Raw genomic sequence first — 15,647 nt, forward strand, 5'->3', positions numbered from 1 at the left:
AGTGGTGGTCCTGGGGAGCCTTGAGGACAAGGACACAGAGCTAGTGTCCCTGAGGGCCTGTGGCACAGGGAGCATGTATCCAGGAGAGAGCAATCCCTGGAAAACAAATCAGCAGGTTCTACCCTCAGCTGCCCTTCCCCCACCTCCCTGGGAAGCCTGTGGGATTAGTATCCTAAGCCCACAGCCCTCCCTGAGCCACAGCTGCTGTGACCTCTCAGGCACAGCTTCTCCCTCATCCTGATGGGCCCTCCCTTACCAAGCCGGGGAAGGGCATTTCCTCAAGACCTGGGGAGGGAGCGTCTTCTGAGAACCTCACAGTGCAGAATGTTAAGTGGGGCCCGCGTCCTAGCCTCGGCCTGGCCTTCCCCTCCAGAGGATGCCCAGATGCCCACGCCAGCCTCCCTGCTTCTACTCCATGCCTCCTTAGAAGGCGGTAGGTACACAGACGTAGGTGGACATGCTAAGGCCATACAAGGCATGACCAGAGATGGGAAGACACTTGCATGCCACACAGATGGACACCAGAATGGGTATAGAGGGGCTGGGAGCCCCTGGAGGCCCCAAGTGGTCACCAATCAGAAAGAAGCATTTGCAGGGTGTGGGGCTGCCAAGCCTGGCACTCCATGAGAAGACTTGGGCTGGGCAGGAATGGTGCCAGGGGGAGCTTGGCAAACAGGAGAGAGACCCATCAGGCTCCTTTAGTTGTGTGTGGGCAAAAGGGCAACAGGTCATCCAGGGCCCTGCTGGGGGGATGGTCACCTCCATGGCATGAAGCAGCCATTAGGCTGTACCCCACCCTCTGAGAATCCTCAGCTCTGAGGTACAATTCGCCTGCTTGCGTCCCCACCCTCCTGAGACCTGGGGCACACACACTGCTCTGTGATACTGAGCCCTGGTGAGGGAACGAGAAGGATAAGAAGACATAAAAAGAGGAAGCATTTTCTCTGTCACGTTTCCTAGAGCTGACAGATCTGGGTTCTGCTCCCAGGTTGGATTCCGGCTTCAGAGAACTCTCTCCCTCTCTGACTGCCCTTCCCAGCTACAGAGTGAGAAGGCGGGGCTACATCAATGGTCCCCAGACTCTGGCAATCACGGCAGTAAAATTACCCTTCAATTAGGAGGATCACTATGGGGTACCTATAGCTTAAATTAAGTGAAGACATTAAAAAATGGTTAGTTTGTTATATTTGAAGAAATGTAACTTTATAAAACAAAATTATTTTGTATGTGTTGTCTTTTTAAAATCATGTGAGATGGGCGAAACCTTTGTCTTGAATGGGCACGTTCTACGGGTCAAGTGTTTGAAGACGGATGTATAAGGTGACATCAAAGGGTCATGGCCTATAACTAACTCCTTTAGAGCTAATTCGAAGGTGGGTTTCCCACATTGCCCAGCAGGTGGAGACAGAGAATGCCGCATCTTCAGGCTTGGGATGGGGACTGGGGGTGGGGAGGGTGGGGGTAGGGATTGAGCCTTTTCAGCTACCCAGAGTGAGAGGAATTGAAACACCCAGAAACCAAAACCCTGGGTCTCCAGTGGCTGAGGACCATGTACCACAGAAGCCAAACTCAAGTCGTGACACTCAGTCTAGACTCTCCCCAAGGGCCTGACACAGAGCTGCCCCATCCCCAACTCTTAGCACTGCCTCCCGGGAGGATCCCGCCAGACAACAGGGGGGGACCAGAAGGGGAAAGAGGCCTTACACTCCAGCATGAGGCCCGAGCACAGACGCTGGCCCAGGTACAGGCCGGGGGTGGCAGGTGGTCACCGGAGGAAGTAGAGGGCTCCTGAGGGGGACAGGAACACCCTACCTGGCTGTGGGCAGGAGAGGTGGCCTCAGGGTCCAGCTACCAGCAGCAAGCAAAGAAGAGAGAAGAAGAGGGGTGAAGACAAGCAGACCATTGGCACGTCCCCTTCAGCAAGCACCCTGGGCCAAGTGGGCGGGCACTCTCAGGCTGTCCAAGGTGTGGGGTATGCTGGCCTGGGCAGGTGAACTGAGCCCAGGGCAGGACAGTCTCTCCCAGGCTGGCCATCTAGTCCATTCTGATTTAGGCTCCTCTTCTGTGTGCTGCCAAGGCCAGGCCTCCTCACCATATCCAGGGCCTTGTTCCCCTGGGAGCCTCTTGCCTTATTTACAGGGCATTTTCCAGCCTAGCTCCCCGGTAGCCCTCAGATCCCAGGACAGGGCTGTCCCTGGCCTCCATACACACCACCCCCCCAAGGCTGCCCTTCAGAAATGTCATCACTGTACTTCTCAGACAGCAAGACCACCAGTAGCCCCAAGTCTAGGACCCTTCCTCAAACCCCCACTGAACCACCACGCCACTCCCAGGCAGGCACACTACCCGTGGCACATGGAGGCATCACCCCATCCAGTCCACATGCCAACTGCCCGAGCATAAGGCACCTTGACTTCTCTGCCTCTAGCTGGTCACTGAAAGGCCTTTCTGGAGAGGAAGGGGAGCAGCCAGGCCTTGGACTTTGCCTCTTAGAAATGGACAAGGAGTTAAGAGGCCCACTGGGTCTGGAGAGCCAGGGCATCAAAAAAGGGGGAGTGGCAGCCTCCGACTCAACACCCACCAGACCTTGGCACCAAGACATGTCCTCATGGCAAGAGAACAGGGCCAGGAAAGGGGGTTGGACCCCCAGCCAAGAGGGGTCCTTCCCACAGGCACTGGGCTCCCTGGAGGAGCAGGTGTCACTGTGCTCAGACCCACCACAGAGCCCGTCTCTCCTTTCTTGAAGTGGGAAGCCCACTGTGAGGCCCCCAGGACCCAGGGAGCACTCTCCCACAGGCAGGTGCTCCCGTACACACAGACACACACACACTCTGGCCGCCAGTCTCAGGCAAGAGGAGGCCAGGGCCCGGGACACCACACACGGGAGGTGGCATTACAGAAGCGGTGAAGATCCTCTCAAGCCGCAGGTGGGCCTCCTCCGCGGGGCTCAGCCGGACCTCGGGGGCAGCTCCTGCCTGGAGGTTAAACCACCATTAGTCCTGGCCCCGGGAGTGGTGGGGACACAGCATGCCAAGCTGCTAGCCCAGGAAGCCACTAGGACCCAGTGGGTAAGTGAAGTAGGGTCAGGAAGGCAAGCCAGGCACCAATCTGAGGTTTTAAAGATCGGACCAGAAAGAAAGAACAGGTGCCTGAGAGCTCTGAGGCTATTTCTTCTCACCGTCTAACCACTCAGCACCAGGGTGGCCCTGCTCTTCACGCCCCCTCTGGCCTCTGCCATCAGCCAAGGCGGCTGCAGGCCAAGCAGAGCTCTTTTCTGATCCCAACTCCACTCCAGTGAGAGGTGAGGACAGGGAGCCGGAGGGAGGAACAGGCACATGATGCTCCCGGCTCCTGGGAGGTTTCCTCAGGGATGGCTGGTTCACCTCATGCCCTGCCCATCAAGCCAAAACGCCCCTGCCAACTCCTGTGTACTAGGAGGTCGGTTTCCTGATTCAGAGTGAGCCAGGAGGGCTGGGGAGAGCTGCAGCCTGCTCCTCTCGAGGTTCTGTGAAACCCAAGAAGAATGGAATAGGCGCAAGACGGGCCCTGGGGCCTTAGGAATCCCAGGGGCTGGAGACAGGACAAGCCTGTAGGCTGTGCCCTGCCCCTCCCCTTCCAGCCAGGAGCATGCAAGAGCAAGGAGAAGCAGTGGTGAAACTCCACCCCCGCCCACACACACCCCTCACGAGGCCTCAATAGGAAAGCTTAAAGAGAGCTGTCCCCAAGCCTAGGACCAGCCAAGCAGGCATCACCTTCCATGGGAAAGGGCTGAACTGACTGTCCTTGCCTATCCCCTCTGCCTCTCAGCATCCTGTCCCACCCAGAAGGCACTTTGTGGACGGACAGCGCCCCAGATCCAAAGGGGACACACTGTGCCCATTAGCCACCCAGGCACAGGGCTCCTCGAGATCCTGCTGCCACAGGGGACTGCTGCCAGGCCTGCAGGTAGTGATGGCAATGATGGTATTAATAACTACTGTTATTAGCATTACCATCAATACTACTGTTTATTTATGGAGCACCCACCATGCCAGGGACTGCCTGGGAGCATTCATTATCTGAATCACCTCTAACCTTCACAGTAACCCTTCAAAGCAATTCCAAAATCCAAAAAGCCCCCCAAAACCAAAAGATGCTTCTGAACTATTTTGGTGGCCAGTCCTGACTATTTATATTCTATCCCTCTGCAGTGTGAACATTTATAGGTTTTGCTGTGGAAATATTAATGTTTGGTTATGAGTGGCTGCTCATTATGTACACTGCATGGCATTCTAAAATATAAAAATTACTAATTTCCCAAATACTTCTGGCCCCAAGGGCTACCGAGAAGAACTGAAGACCTCCATTCTCCCCACTCGACAGATGAAGACTCGGGGATGGGACCTTGCTAAGATCCCTCTGGGGTGAGTGGCTGGGATGTGAACGCACAGAGGCCTCCTGACTTCAGTTCTTCCCACCCTAGCACTGATCTGCTAAGACTCCAGATCTTGACGTAGGGTCTGGAGCCACAGGCTGAGCCCACGTCGCGGAGGATCAGCCCTGACTCCCACAGAACAGCAGCATGCTGGTTAGCAGTGCCATCACAGAGCCCAGGCCACCACCGCGCTGGCATTCCATCCAGGAGAGCCATGCAGCCCCGCCTTCAGCAAAGGCGCGGGCCTAGCCTGTGCGGGAGCCTTCGGGAAGCCGGTTGTGAGGGTGCCTGGCCCTCGAGCGAGGGAGGGTGGTGAGGGGCACGGGAGGTTAGTGACACACTCGGGTACCTCCTGCTGCACTTCAGGGGCTGGTGACTTGCACTGCTGCAATCCAGTGAGGTTCGACGTCAGGCCAGCGGAGCCCGAGTTGGCCCGCTCTTCTGGCGCAGCTGGGGAACACTGCTTCTCTGGGGTTCCGGGCTTGGCTGGAGAGTCCACCGCCTCTGGGGAGCCTGATTTCCCCGGGGAGCCTGGCTCCTGGCTGGGGGGCAGCTCTCCCTTCCCAGGAGATTGCCTGCTGCGCGGCTTGTGGTCCTTGCCCCTGCCCCGGGACATCAGGCTCCGCAGGCCCATGGAGAGCTCATCCTTGGCTGCCTCCTTCTTTGCTTCAGGCTTAGGTGGAGCAGGGGGAGGGGGAGGAGGAGGAGGAGGTGGCTTGGGACCAGGGGCTGCCTTTTCTCCCCTCTTGCCTCGAGCTGGGTGCTCAGGGGATTTGACCCCTCTGCTCGGAGGTTCCCTGGCATTCCCAGGCTCCTCGCCAGGCAGCACCTTGCTCACCACCTTCCTCACTGCATTTGCCACCTTCTTCCGAGACAGGCCCGGGGCCTCCTCGCTTGGGCCATCTGCTGAGGTAGCCCCCAGGCCATTCATGGCCGGTGTGGGCACAGGGCTCTTGGTTCTCTGGGAAGTCTCTGCAGGTGCGGGGCTGGTGGGAGGCTGCGGACTCTTAGATGGGCCACTGCCGTCCTTTGAGCTGCCCTCTAGCTACAGTCACACAGATACAGGTAGACATTAGCATCAGCCCGTGTCCCTGCCCACCCCATGCAGAGGAAGTAAGAGGTGTGGCCTCGCGCCCAGCCCTGAAACAGACCTTCCATTCATGCAGCAAACAAGGCATAGCTCCAAGGGGCTTTCCAGCCAGCATCTGAGTGTAGTGTCTCTCTCCCACAAAGACAGGCAGGTACTGCTGTCACCTGCCAGGCTTAGCATGGAGCTGTGAGATGCCAACACAGAATACCTGGAGGCCCATGAGGTGCCCCAGAGTTACTGCCACCCGTCGGGGGCAGCCGACCAAGTCCCAATCCAGATGAGCCCAGTCCCTCACAGCCCAAACACAGCAGAGATGGAGCATAGAGAGGGCAAGCAACTCATTCCTAGGCCTCATGCTGGGGCCTCCTGCCTTTGTGGTCCCTCGGTCACCTGGTTTTCTGGGCAGTCAGACCCAGGGTCTGCTCACCTGATGAGAACAACAGTCAGGGAGCAATTCCTGGCCCCAAGATATGCCAAGCGTCCTCCCTCCCTGCTCCTCTAGTCTGCAGGGGCTGGAGACAGGACACTGTCTACTCCCCACCTGTCTACTCGGCACCCACATTCTCAAGGCCGCAGAAACCCAGCGCTGGCCCAGGAAGCTTCCACCTCAGCCTGCTCTCTGTCCGTCTCTGCTGTTTTCCTCCTATAAACCCCTCAAGGGCCGGACACCTCCTGGCTCCCAGAGTGTACGTGTGGAATAATGGGAGGAAGAGGAGGCAGCTGTGGCCCACAAAGGGTTAAGTACTCAAGCTACCATGGCTCCACTCTGCCCTAGAGCTGGGGCCCTGGCTCAGCCAGCCTCGCAGCCTCTGGGCACCCAGGAACTAAATGGAGTGCGCTGGCACACTCCACCTGCTGTACCTCCCCTTCCTCCAACCCTGGTGGGAACTGTCTGTGGACCCATAGGACTGCCACTGGGAAGGCCAGGCTGGCTAATGGCAGGGCAGAGTTGCCTGCAGAGCTAGCCACATTGCCTGGGGGGAGCAAGGCCAACCTAGGGGCTCCTTGCTGGTCAGGCCCTGCCACTAATGAGCCGTGCTTGTGCCCTTGTTCCCCAAAACAATGACCTTGGTTCTGGGGTATATCTGAGCACTGGGCTCCACGAGGGGCCGCCTGCCATCTCTGCTTGGTAGGAAGATGCTCACAGAGTGGGCAGACCTCTGGCTGCTATGTGGAGAGGTTGCCCCACATCCTGAGAAGAGCTGAGCCAAGGAGCTCCAGCCCAGGCCGCAGCTGCACTGTGGTCCTGCTGCAGGGGTGGAGAGGGGAGGGCTTGAAGGTGCTCTTCCTCCCTGGCATGCCAGAGACTGCGGTGCTGGCTGGTGGCCCTAGCTGCTGGGTCCTACTCCCCTCCCCTCCCCCTCTGGCTTTCCTCCCCGTCCCCTCACGGCAGATGATGAGGACAATGGCAATGACGATGATGATAGTAACTGTTAACATCCATGCAGAGCTGATTATATGCTGGGCCGTCTTCTAAACACGTTACATGTAATTTTCACCCAAAAAACCCTGGCATTCTCCAAGACCCCTCCCGCCTATATCTCAAACATATCCCTCGGAAATCACAGGCTGGCCTTGCAGGATTGTTTACAGATTAGGTAGAAGCCACAATGCCTGACTAATCAAATCTCCGCCCAAGGAAGTGGGGAGGAGCGGGGACAAGCTCCGTCCCCGTCTGGGGTAATGGCATATGGATCTGTTGGGTGTTCCCAAGCTCTGGGCATGCCCACCTCCCAACTACACATCTCTAGCCCTGGCTCTTCTGGAACCATCTCCCTTCTCTTGCCTTAAAAGAGTCCAGCTTTATTCAGGGTCTCCATCCCAAGGCAGAATGACTGGGGTAGGGGTGGCTGGGGGCCCTGGGCAGCTGGAGCCGGCCTCCGGGTCACCCGCCCCAAGCAGCTGACGGGGTCTCGGGACGAGACTGCAGCAGCTGCACTGAAATTCCTCCCTGCCCTGGCTGGTGCCGCCCAGAGCGGGATGAAGAGTCCCAACAGCTGCGCGTTTGGTGCTCCCGACCTAAGAGTTTGCCCACCTAAGTCTCTCCAGCCCCAAAGGCTCAGGAACGCAGAACTAAAGGTAGGAACGAAAAGGGGTGGGGCATTTGGGGGAGGTCTCCAAAGTGCCGGGGCATTCCCCTCTCCTTCACCTGCCCCAGGCTAGCTTCGCACAGGCTGCACTGTCTACCCCTTTCCTGGCATTCCCTCTAGCTACCCACACAGAAAGGGGCACCCCCATGCCCGCCCGCTCCATGGAACTGCCTCCCAGGCTAGGCTAGGCTGGGCGCACCCACACACAGGGGTCTTGGAGAAGCACTTACAGCCCCTTCCTCCTTGGCAGGAGGGCCAGGCTTCGGCAGAGTTTTGTCCTCCTCTTTCACCTGAGGGAGCAGACAAAGAAGTCACTGGCAGGGCAGGGCTGGGGGACCCAGCACTCAAAGCCCAGAAGGCAAGCATCCCACAGGCCTCTCTCCCTCAAGGGCAGGGCTCCTGAGCGTCCAGGGATACTGGGGCCACGGACCTGGACGACAGATACACTGGGGTCAACACTGTCTGGTGACAACTTCAAGAATGGAGAGTCTCTGTGGGAGCTGAGGCCAAGTACCCTTGCCCTCACTGACCACCACGTGGCCCGCGGGGGCTGTGCAAAGAGGCCCACCATGAAAGTGGCGTCCTGGCCTTGGTTACAGGGTGGAGAGAGAGATCTGGCTAATTCACCTTGGGCTAAACTGCACAAGTCATTCCAGCTCAGACAAGGAGTGGTCTGACCTAGCGGCTGAGGAGACAATGACCCCAGTGAGGGCTGCAGGGCCATAGAACTCCATGGAGGGGAACGGCGGCTCCATCAGGCTGGCTCTGGCAGTTTGTCGGCTCCACACGATTCCCTCAGCACAGAGCCGAGTGCCTGCTCAAGCCGATTGCTGAGCTCTGGCTGCAGGCGGAAAGTGGGGCAGAGGCAGGGATTCAGGAGGCCAGACATCTTCCCAACCTCAGGCGCAGGAACTGCCAACCACGCAGCGGAGGGAGGGAACCCCGAGGCTGGGGCGGGTGTGGAGGAAGGAACGCTGCCTGAGCTCTGGCCGGGTTTTGTGCTCAGCCCAGGAGCGAGCTGGCCTGCTCAGAGGAGAGGAGCAGAGTCAGGGGCCAACTCGGATGCCATAATGAATCCGGGAAAAAAGGACAGACAATATGGACACTCTGAAGGTTCTTTCAGTTCAGAGACTGGCTCAGAACACACCCAGGGGGGCCAGGCCTCCAGGGAGGGCCCCCTCCCCTCCACTAGCATCTCTCCCTCCACAAGCTCAGGCAGTCCGAGTGGATTTCATTTCTCGTCTTTCCTCAGTCACTTAGGACTACAGAAAAAGAAGGTCTGTTATCATCCCTGCCCGGCCCCGGCCCCCCAGCATGCCTTTCTCTCCCAGCACAATGTGCTAAGAAGGAGTCTTTCATTCCGAACGGAAAGATCCTCAGAAACTCTTCCAGGGTCACTTTCGGTATCCACCTGGGGGACTCTCATTGGGAACCAGGGCCATGGCTAATCTTGAACTCTAATTAGCAGGGCCCGGGGCACTGACCAGCAGGACGGCCACTGCCGTTTGAAAGCGGCATCTTGCCCACAGAACCATTTTCAATGGGCTCAAGCTTCAAAGGTAGTTCATCCTGCCACAGAGGGGAAACGGCCATTTTCCACCTGCGTGGACTCTCCTACTTTAGAAATTGGGATTGGAGCAGAGAAAGGGAAGGGAGGGGCCGGTGGAGAGGGAATGAAGAGGAGTGGCAGAGTGTAGGTCTGCGCCTGCTGCCCCACCGATGCCCACCCCTCATCCACCCCCACCCCCAGGGAACACACGGTGCTCATGCTCCGGGGCACACAGGTTAGAGGGATGGCAAATGCTCACAAACCTCACAGACACACTCATTACTGCACGCAGTGCTGTTAGCTCAGGCACAGGGATGGCCCAGATTCCAAGTCCGCCTCGCATCCTTCACTAGCACCAAATCTGTCCGTCTCCCTCCAGTGACTCGAGCCTGGGACCCCAAGCGTCTTACCCAAGTGGTGAGGCATTGGGGAAACACTGGCTCTCCCCCCAAATGTTTGGGACACTAGGCCCAGCTCTGAGCTCAGCTCTGGATTTAGCCTGAGGCTGACTCACTGCCCCCTCCCCCGCCCAGAGGGCTCTGTCTGTTGTAGGTCATTGCCCAGCTGGGGAATATGCACTGCACGGAGGCACTCCCAGCTCTGCAGCCTGAACCACCCTCTGGACCCCGGCAGCCAGGCTCTTTCTCCTACCCTCCACAGCCCCCAGACGCGGGGAGACCCAGTTCCGAGGCCTCAGAGCCAAAGCCATTCCCAGTGGCCCCTCCATAGCAGTCCACATTCCCGGGGGTGAGTCAGAACAGCAGGGTTTGGGGGGCTGGAAGGGTTAACTTGGAGGGGCACCAGTGGGACAAAAGGCAGCTCAGCTTACTAGAGGTGGAGCTCAGGAGAGGAGCATGACTCAGCACAGGAGCCCATTCAGGCAGGAGTGAGTTCGCTGGCCCCCTGGTCACTCTCCCCAACCCCCAAATATGCACACATGCCCCAGTCCATCTCTAGTTTCCAAAGCTCCCTCTCTCGCAAGCCAGTCTCCTGCCTGCACACGCCATGCCAAGCACAGAGGAAAAGCAAAAAAGTTTTGAAATCCAACTTTCCTTTTGCTCCCAGAAGGCAAACCTTGATGAAAAGGCCATGGCGCCGAAAGTAGCCTGCACCCTGGGTCAGAGAAGAAATGGGGGTGGGCAGGGTCTCTCAGGGACTCGCAGTCTTCCTAAAGGCCAGGACCTGCCAGGGCGAACACTGTGGGCAACAGGGGGAGAAAGGGATGGAGCAGAGGGGGGAGGATTACAAAGCTCAAAAGGTCAGAAGAGGAGTAAGGAATAAAATATTAGAGGAAAGAGAAGGCAGCGTGGGGTATAGGACGTAGAACTTCCTGCCCTTGAACGCTGTGTGCCCTTAAATAAGCCACTTCACCTCTTGAGCCTCTCTGTAGAAGCAGGGCCTGGGCTAGTCTAGACAATGGCTAAAGTCCGTTCTAGGTCTGGAGCCCTAGGAGTCTGGGTGGGGAGAGGCACTCAAGCCCTAACTCAGGGAAGCAAAGTTGCAGGACTGTGACCTGGGAGGGAATCCAGAACTCTGGCAACTTTGCCTTTTACTTACAACACACCATTACCCGCCAGGGGCAAGAGGCCGGGGAACGTAAAGCCACCCCACTCATAGGTTAGAAACCGGAGCTGCTCCTCTTGAAAATCAACGGGCAGAATCGGCCTCAGTCCGAGGAGAGACTTCATCCAAAGAAGCCATTCAACTCAGAGGTGTTTAAGAACCGGTTCATTCCTATTACTGCTTATAATGAAGTGACAACGAAAAATGAAAGAATTGTTGTTTTTCATTTGCTTTGTTGACTTTTCTATTTTACTGCGCAGTTCATCTACAGGAGACTTCAAGTTTGTTTATGAACTGCTTTGTTCTCTGACCTCCCGCTCGGGGTTTCCTCTACGTGCAGGAGCCCATCCACCCCAGGCCGTTCACACCAGGGCTGACTCCTTTGTATCAGCTGTTCCTTAAGAACATCAGTCTGAACACAAATGTGGGGTTCTCCCCCAAGGAAGTTCTCTCTGTGGCTTTTGTGCAGAATTGCCTGGATATTTCTCTTTCTTCCTTATCGCTGGATTGATTTGCTTAGGATCAACACCAACCTGTTTTTATGTAATATAGGAACTCAGCCCCAAAGATGGTGGCGATGTCTCTCTACAGTCATCCCCAGAGCTGGGAACTAATGGCTCCGTGGAGCAAGGGGGCCTGGAAGCCAAGGCCCCTCTTCCTGACCTGGTCCCCCTCGAGAGAGTTCGGCTGTTTCCAACAACAGTAATTATTGAACGTGGAACACCTGCTATGAGATGGGCCCTGTCCATGTGTTTAACGTGTATTTTCTTATTTTTTTTCTTTTTTTTTTTCAATATATATTTTATTGATTTTTTACAGAGAGGAAGGGAGAGGGATAGAGAGTTAGAAACATCGATGAGAGAGAAACATCCATCAGCTGCCTCCTGCACACTCCCTACTGGGGATGTGCCCGCAACCAAGGTACATGCCCTTGACCGGAATCGAACCTGGGACCCTTGAGTCCGAAGGCCAATGCTCTATCCACTGAGCCAAACTGATTAGGGCTTTTTTTCTAATCCGAATTTTACAACAGTCTCATGACATGGGAATTATTATTATTCCCAATTTACTGATTAGGGGGAAAAAAAAAAGCAACTCAGGAAGAGATTAAGTCACAAAGCTGATAAGTGGTTGAGCCGGGATTTGAACCCAAGCCACTCTGATTGCAAAGCCTGTACTGCTCCCATAGAGCTCACCTTTTTTGCTGTGCGAGGCAGGGTCAGAGGGGCTGAGTCATCCTTAGTAGCCAACTCTGGCTAACATTCCGCATCAGCGGCAAGGTTCAGGAGGGCTGGGTCAAGCCAAAGCATGGCTTGGTGGTGCGGTGTTTACTGGTGTCCAGTGCAACCAAACGAGTCTCTGGGCTTGCAAAGGGAGATCCCACAGCGACCCCACCCCTCACTGGGGCCTGGCCATCCCATCCCCGGCCTTTCTGGCCTCTTCTTTTGAGAAGGGAAGAGAAACCAATCCTCACTTGATACTTACCGTCAGCCAGGTGGTCTCCACTTAATCCTCACAACCACCCACCTTCTAGAGAAGGAAAATGAGAGGGTGAGCACCTTGCTGAGGGCCCCAGAGCTAGTGAGCAGCAGCACTGGGAGTCACAACCAGGATGGGTCTTGGGGAGCTCTGTGTGTGTCCACAATGTTCCCTGGACTCCGATTTATTCACGGGCAGCACTCTCTTTTACCCATCCTGCTGGGGACACTTCATAAATGCTTGTTGCACCACAGTGCTGCAAGGGGGTTCCTGTGAACTATGGAGAATCACACCTGCCCATCCCGAGTCCCCGGGAAGTGGGAAAAACAATTGAGCAACAATGAATAGATAGTAAACTCAGTGCCATGGATATAGCTCCTTGGCAGCCATGAAATTCATCATCCCCTGGCCTGGCCACCCCATCTTCAAGAATGTGTATGCAATAAGGTGACTTAAGAAAAGGAAGGGAGGCCCTGGCCGGGTTAGAGTGCAGTCCCGATACACCAAGGTTGCGGGTTAGATCTCTGGTCAGGGCACATACAAGAAGTAAACAACGAATGCCTAAATAAATGAAACAACAAATCCATGTTTCTCTCTTCCTTCCTCTCTCTCAAATCAATATATATTTTTTTTAATTTTAAAAATGAAAGGGCGAGAAAGAAAAAAAAATCTACAAATCCATGCGAATACTTTAAAAGATGCCCTCTATTTAATAGCCCCCAAATGGAAGCAACCCAAATGCCTAGAAATTAAGGTTTACTTAACTATGGTACTTTGGTACAATGCACTAACAAATATGTGGACAATGTAACCACATGGAACACTTCACCTAAAATAACATCAATCAGAAAAACTAGAAACTGCATAGAACAGTGACCATGATAATCTTGTAAACTGTGTGAATTAGACGCAATAGAGATGCTATTTTATGTATTGCTTACTGTTTATTTCTACTGTAAAGATGACTAGTCAATAAAAAAAGAAAATGCTGAGGATATATAATAGCTAGAAGCATTTGCTCTCAAAGAGGAGGAAATCCAAGAAAGGTGCTGAGGGTCCCACCTCCGCGCAGCCCCAGATGGCTTCCAACACTCAGGGGGCTGGGCCAGGCTGGGCTTGACCCTCTGCATGGCCAGTGAGGACCGTCTGCCCTTAACTTACTATCCTCTGAGCCCTTCACAGGAGGGACTGGAGGCACGAATACTCCCAGGAGGGTCATTCCACCCACCAGATGCCCTGAGGCATGGAATGCCCCACGTGGACAAATGCATCGAGGCCTAAGGGCCCATGCAGGATGCCCGCTAGCAGCTCCCAGGAGCAGCAGGTGCCCTGAGAGAGGGGGGGGGGTACCCGGAAGAAGAGAACTTGGCACCTCTCCTCTCTGCCAACATTCATGCACGCTCTGGGATGCACAGCACGCTCCTCTCTCTCCTTTCCCATTCTGAGGTGCAGAAGGTAGGTCCCAGACGAGCCTCTTCCTGACAGTCCCCACCCAGCACCACCAGCTTAGGTAAGGTTGGGGTGCGGGGAGCAGGAAGTAACAGTAATAAAAGTTGTCCTGTATTGAGCAGGTACTAAGTGCCAGGCACTGTGCTGACCCTTTTACTTGCATCATCTCCCATAATCCCCACAGCATCCCTCTGCAGTAGGTACTGGTATGATTCCTACTTGACAAACGAGCAAAAGGAGGCCCAGAAATGACTTGTCCACGCCTCACAGCAGCAAGTGCCACATTAGAACTCAGGTGTGTCCTCCAGCCAGAACGTCCCAGGCTCCCTGAAAGAGACGGAAGCAAGCCCTGCCTCCACCTCCCAGTTCACCTGCACTGTTGTCCTTCCATGGCATCACCTGCCAGAACCACAGCTGGGGTGAAAGCAGGGTTTCCATAGACAACCGGCTCCTCCACCCGTGACCGTGACCGACTAAACTTCACACAGAGCTGCTGGAGAGGAGCAGGGGCTCTGCAGGGAGTGGCCTGAGGCAGAGGAAGAGGAAGAAGAGCTGGGCAGGGACATGCTGGGCCCTCCCCCACCTGGGGCGGAACAGAAAGCAGCCCAGCGCTTGCAGCTACTGCCAGGCAGGCAGGCAGGAGGAAGCAGGTGCACTGGAATGGCTTCCTGCTGCCACCACAGTTGTAGAGGGCCTGGGTTTCCTCCTCTAACGGCCGGCCCTGCTGGAGGCCTCCCTTCTCTGGGGACACTCACTGTCCCTCTGCAGGGCACTTTGCCATCCGCCTGGCCATTGTCGTGCATGGCCCCAAAGCGTCGACCTGGTGCTGGTGGCCCAGGGTGGGATGGGGTGGGGAGTCAGCTGGACCAGGAAACACCCACCTCTCAGGCCCCACCCCCACCTGCCACATACCTCCACCCTGGTGCCAGAGTTATGGCTGGGGCAGGGCAGTCCTTGGGCACAGAGAGATACCAATGCTCAGGGGCACATCTCAGGCTCCTGCTACACCTCCACAACAGGCCAGCGCACACTCTGCCAACTGCTGACACAACTGAAAACCTCACCCTTGGTGGCTGGGAGGGGTGGCGTGGGGGGAATGCAGGCAGTTATGTCTCTCCTCACTTGCTTTTTAAAGGAACTTACTCCTCTGTTAAAAAGGAGACCTAATGTCACCAGGGCATCCCGGGATGCCATCTGTGCCCCTTCGAAGTGTCCGATCCACAGAAATGGAGGAGGCGGTGCTGAGTCCACTCTTGGGGACAGCGGAAGGAGAGGCCGCGCACTATTCCAAGGACCACCCCTCTCAAGCCCCTCTCTCTTGTCTACCAGGAGGGACAGGGGGTAGAGGGCTGTCCTGGCAACACAAAGCAGGGGACAAGACTTCTAAAACCTGGGGGATCTGGGGTTCCGAACTCTGGAAGTAAGTAGTGCTCTGAGGAATGAAGGCCTCGAGCACTAAGGGTTTGTGGGAAGGCGTGTCCCAGGCTGCGGGGAGGCTGGCACAGTCCCAGGACACGGTGGTTTAGATGCAGCCTGGCCCCTCGCCTCGGAGGAGTTGTGAGGCTGCCTGGGCTGAGCAATTCCCTGCCACCAAGAGGCTCAGAGAGAAGACCCTAGGCTGCCTCTCCCTCCCTCCTCACCTCCTTCAGCCACATCTGGGGAAATCACAAACGGGCCCCTCCTTTCCTAAATGAGGAAATGGTATGAGGAGCCTGGGACATTTCCGGGGTGGGGGGTCAGAGGGACACTCACCCGCATGGCCTGGCCTGGAGCAGCCCAGAGCAAGGAGTCTCTTCTCAGATGCTGCTCCGTTAGCAGCTCAAAATAGCACTGGCCGCAGCCCCGCCCCTGCTCCCCTCCCTCTCCCCAGGCCCCTCCCGTCCGGAGCTGCCCAGCCCTGGCCAGAGCCAGCAGGAGAGAGTGAGTGGCCTGGGAGACTGCGGGCACCAGGTATGCCGCCTGGAGGAGGAGGGTGATAACAGCATGTGTGGAAGGGACGGCAGAGGCCCTCCG

The 15,647-nt window shown here is 56.3% G+C and overlaps 1 protein-coding gene across 11 annotated transcripts in view; it reads right to left on the bottom strand.

Moving 5' to 3' along the window:
* MYO18A (myosin XVIIIA) overlaps nucleotides 1–15,647 on the bottom strand; it is a 95,227-nt gene that overhangs the window by 47,141 nt on the left and 32,439 nt on the right. For 4 of the 11 annotated variants that reach the window (XM_080680749.1, XM_080680752.1, XM_080680753.1 and 1 more), the window contains exon 3: nucleotides 1,705–1,848. The exons of 2 other annotated variants lie outside the window; for them this stretch is intronic. In XM_080680749.1, the coding sequence (XP_080536875.1) occupies nucleotides 1,705–1,848 (144 nt within the window). Of the gene's footprint in view, nucleotides 1–1,704; nucleotides 1,849–2,897; nucleotides 2,976–4,763; nucleotides 5,460–15,386; nucleotides 15,407–15,647 lie in introns of those variants that run through there. 5 more of the 11 variants (XM_080680754.1, XM_080680757.1, XM_080680758.1 and 2 more) reach the window with 4 other exon arrangements.

This window comes from Plecotus auritus (genome assembly GCF_963455305.1).
Source record: "Plecotus auritus genome assembly, chromosome: 7".
Lineage (NCBI taxonomy): Eukaryota > Metazoa > Chordata > Mammalia > Chiroptera > Vespertilionidae > Plecotus > Plecotus auritus.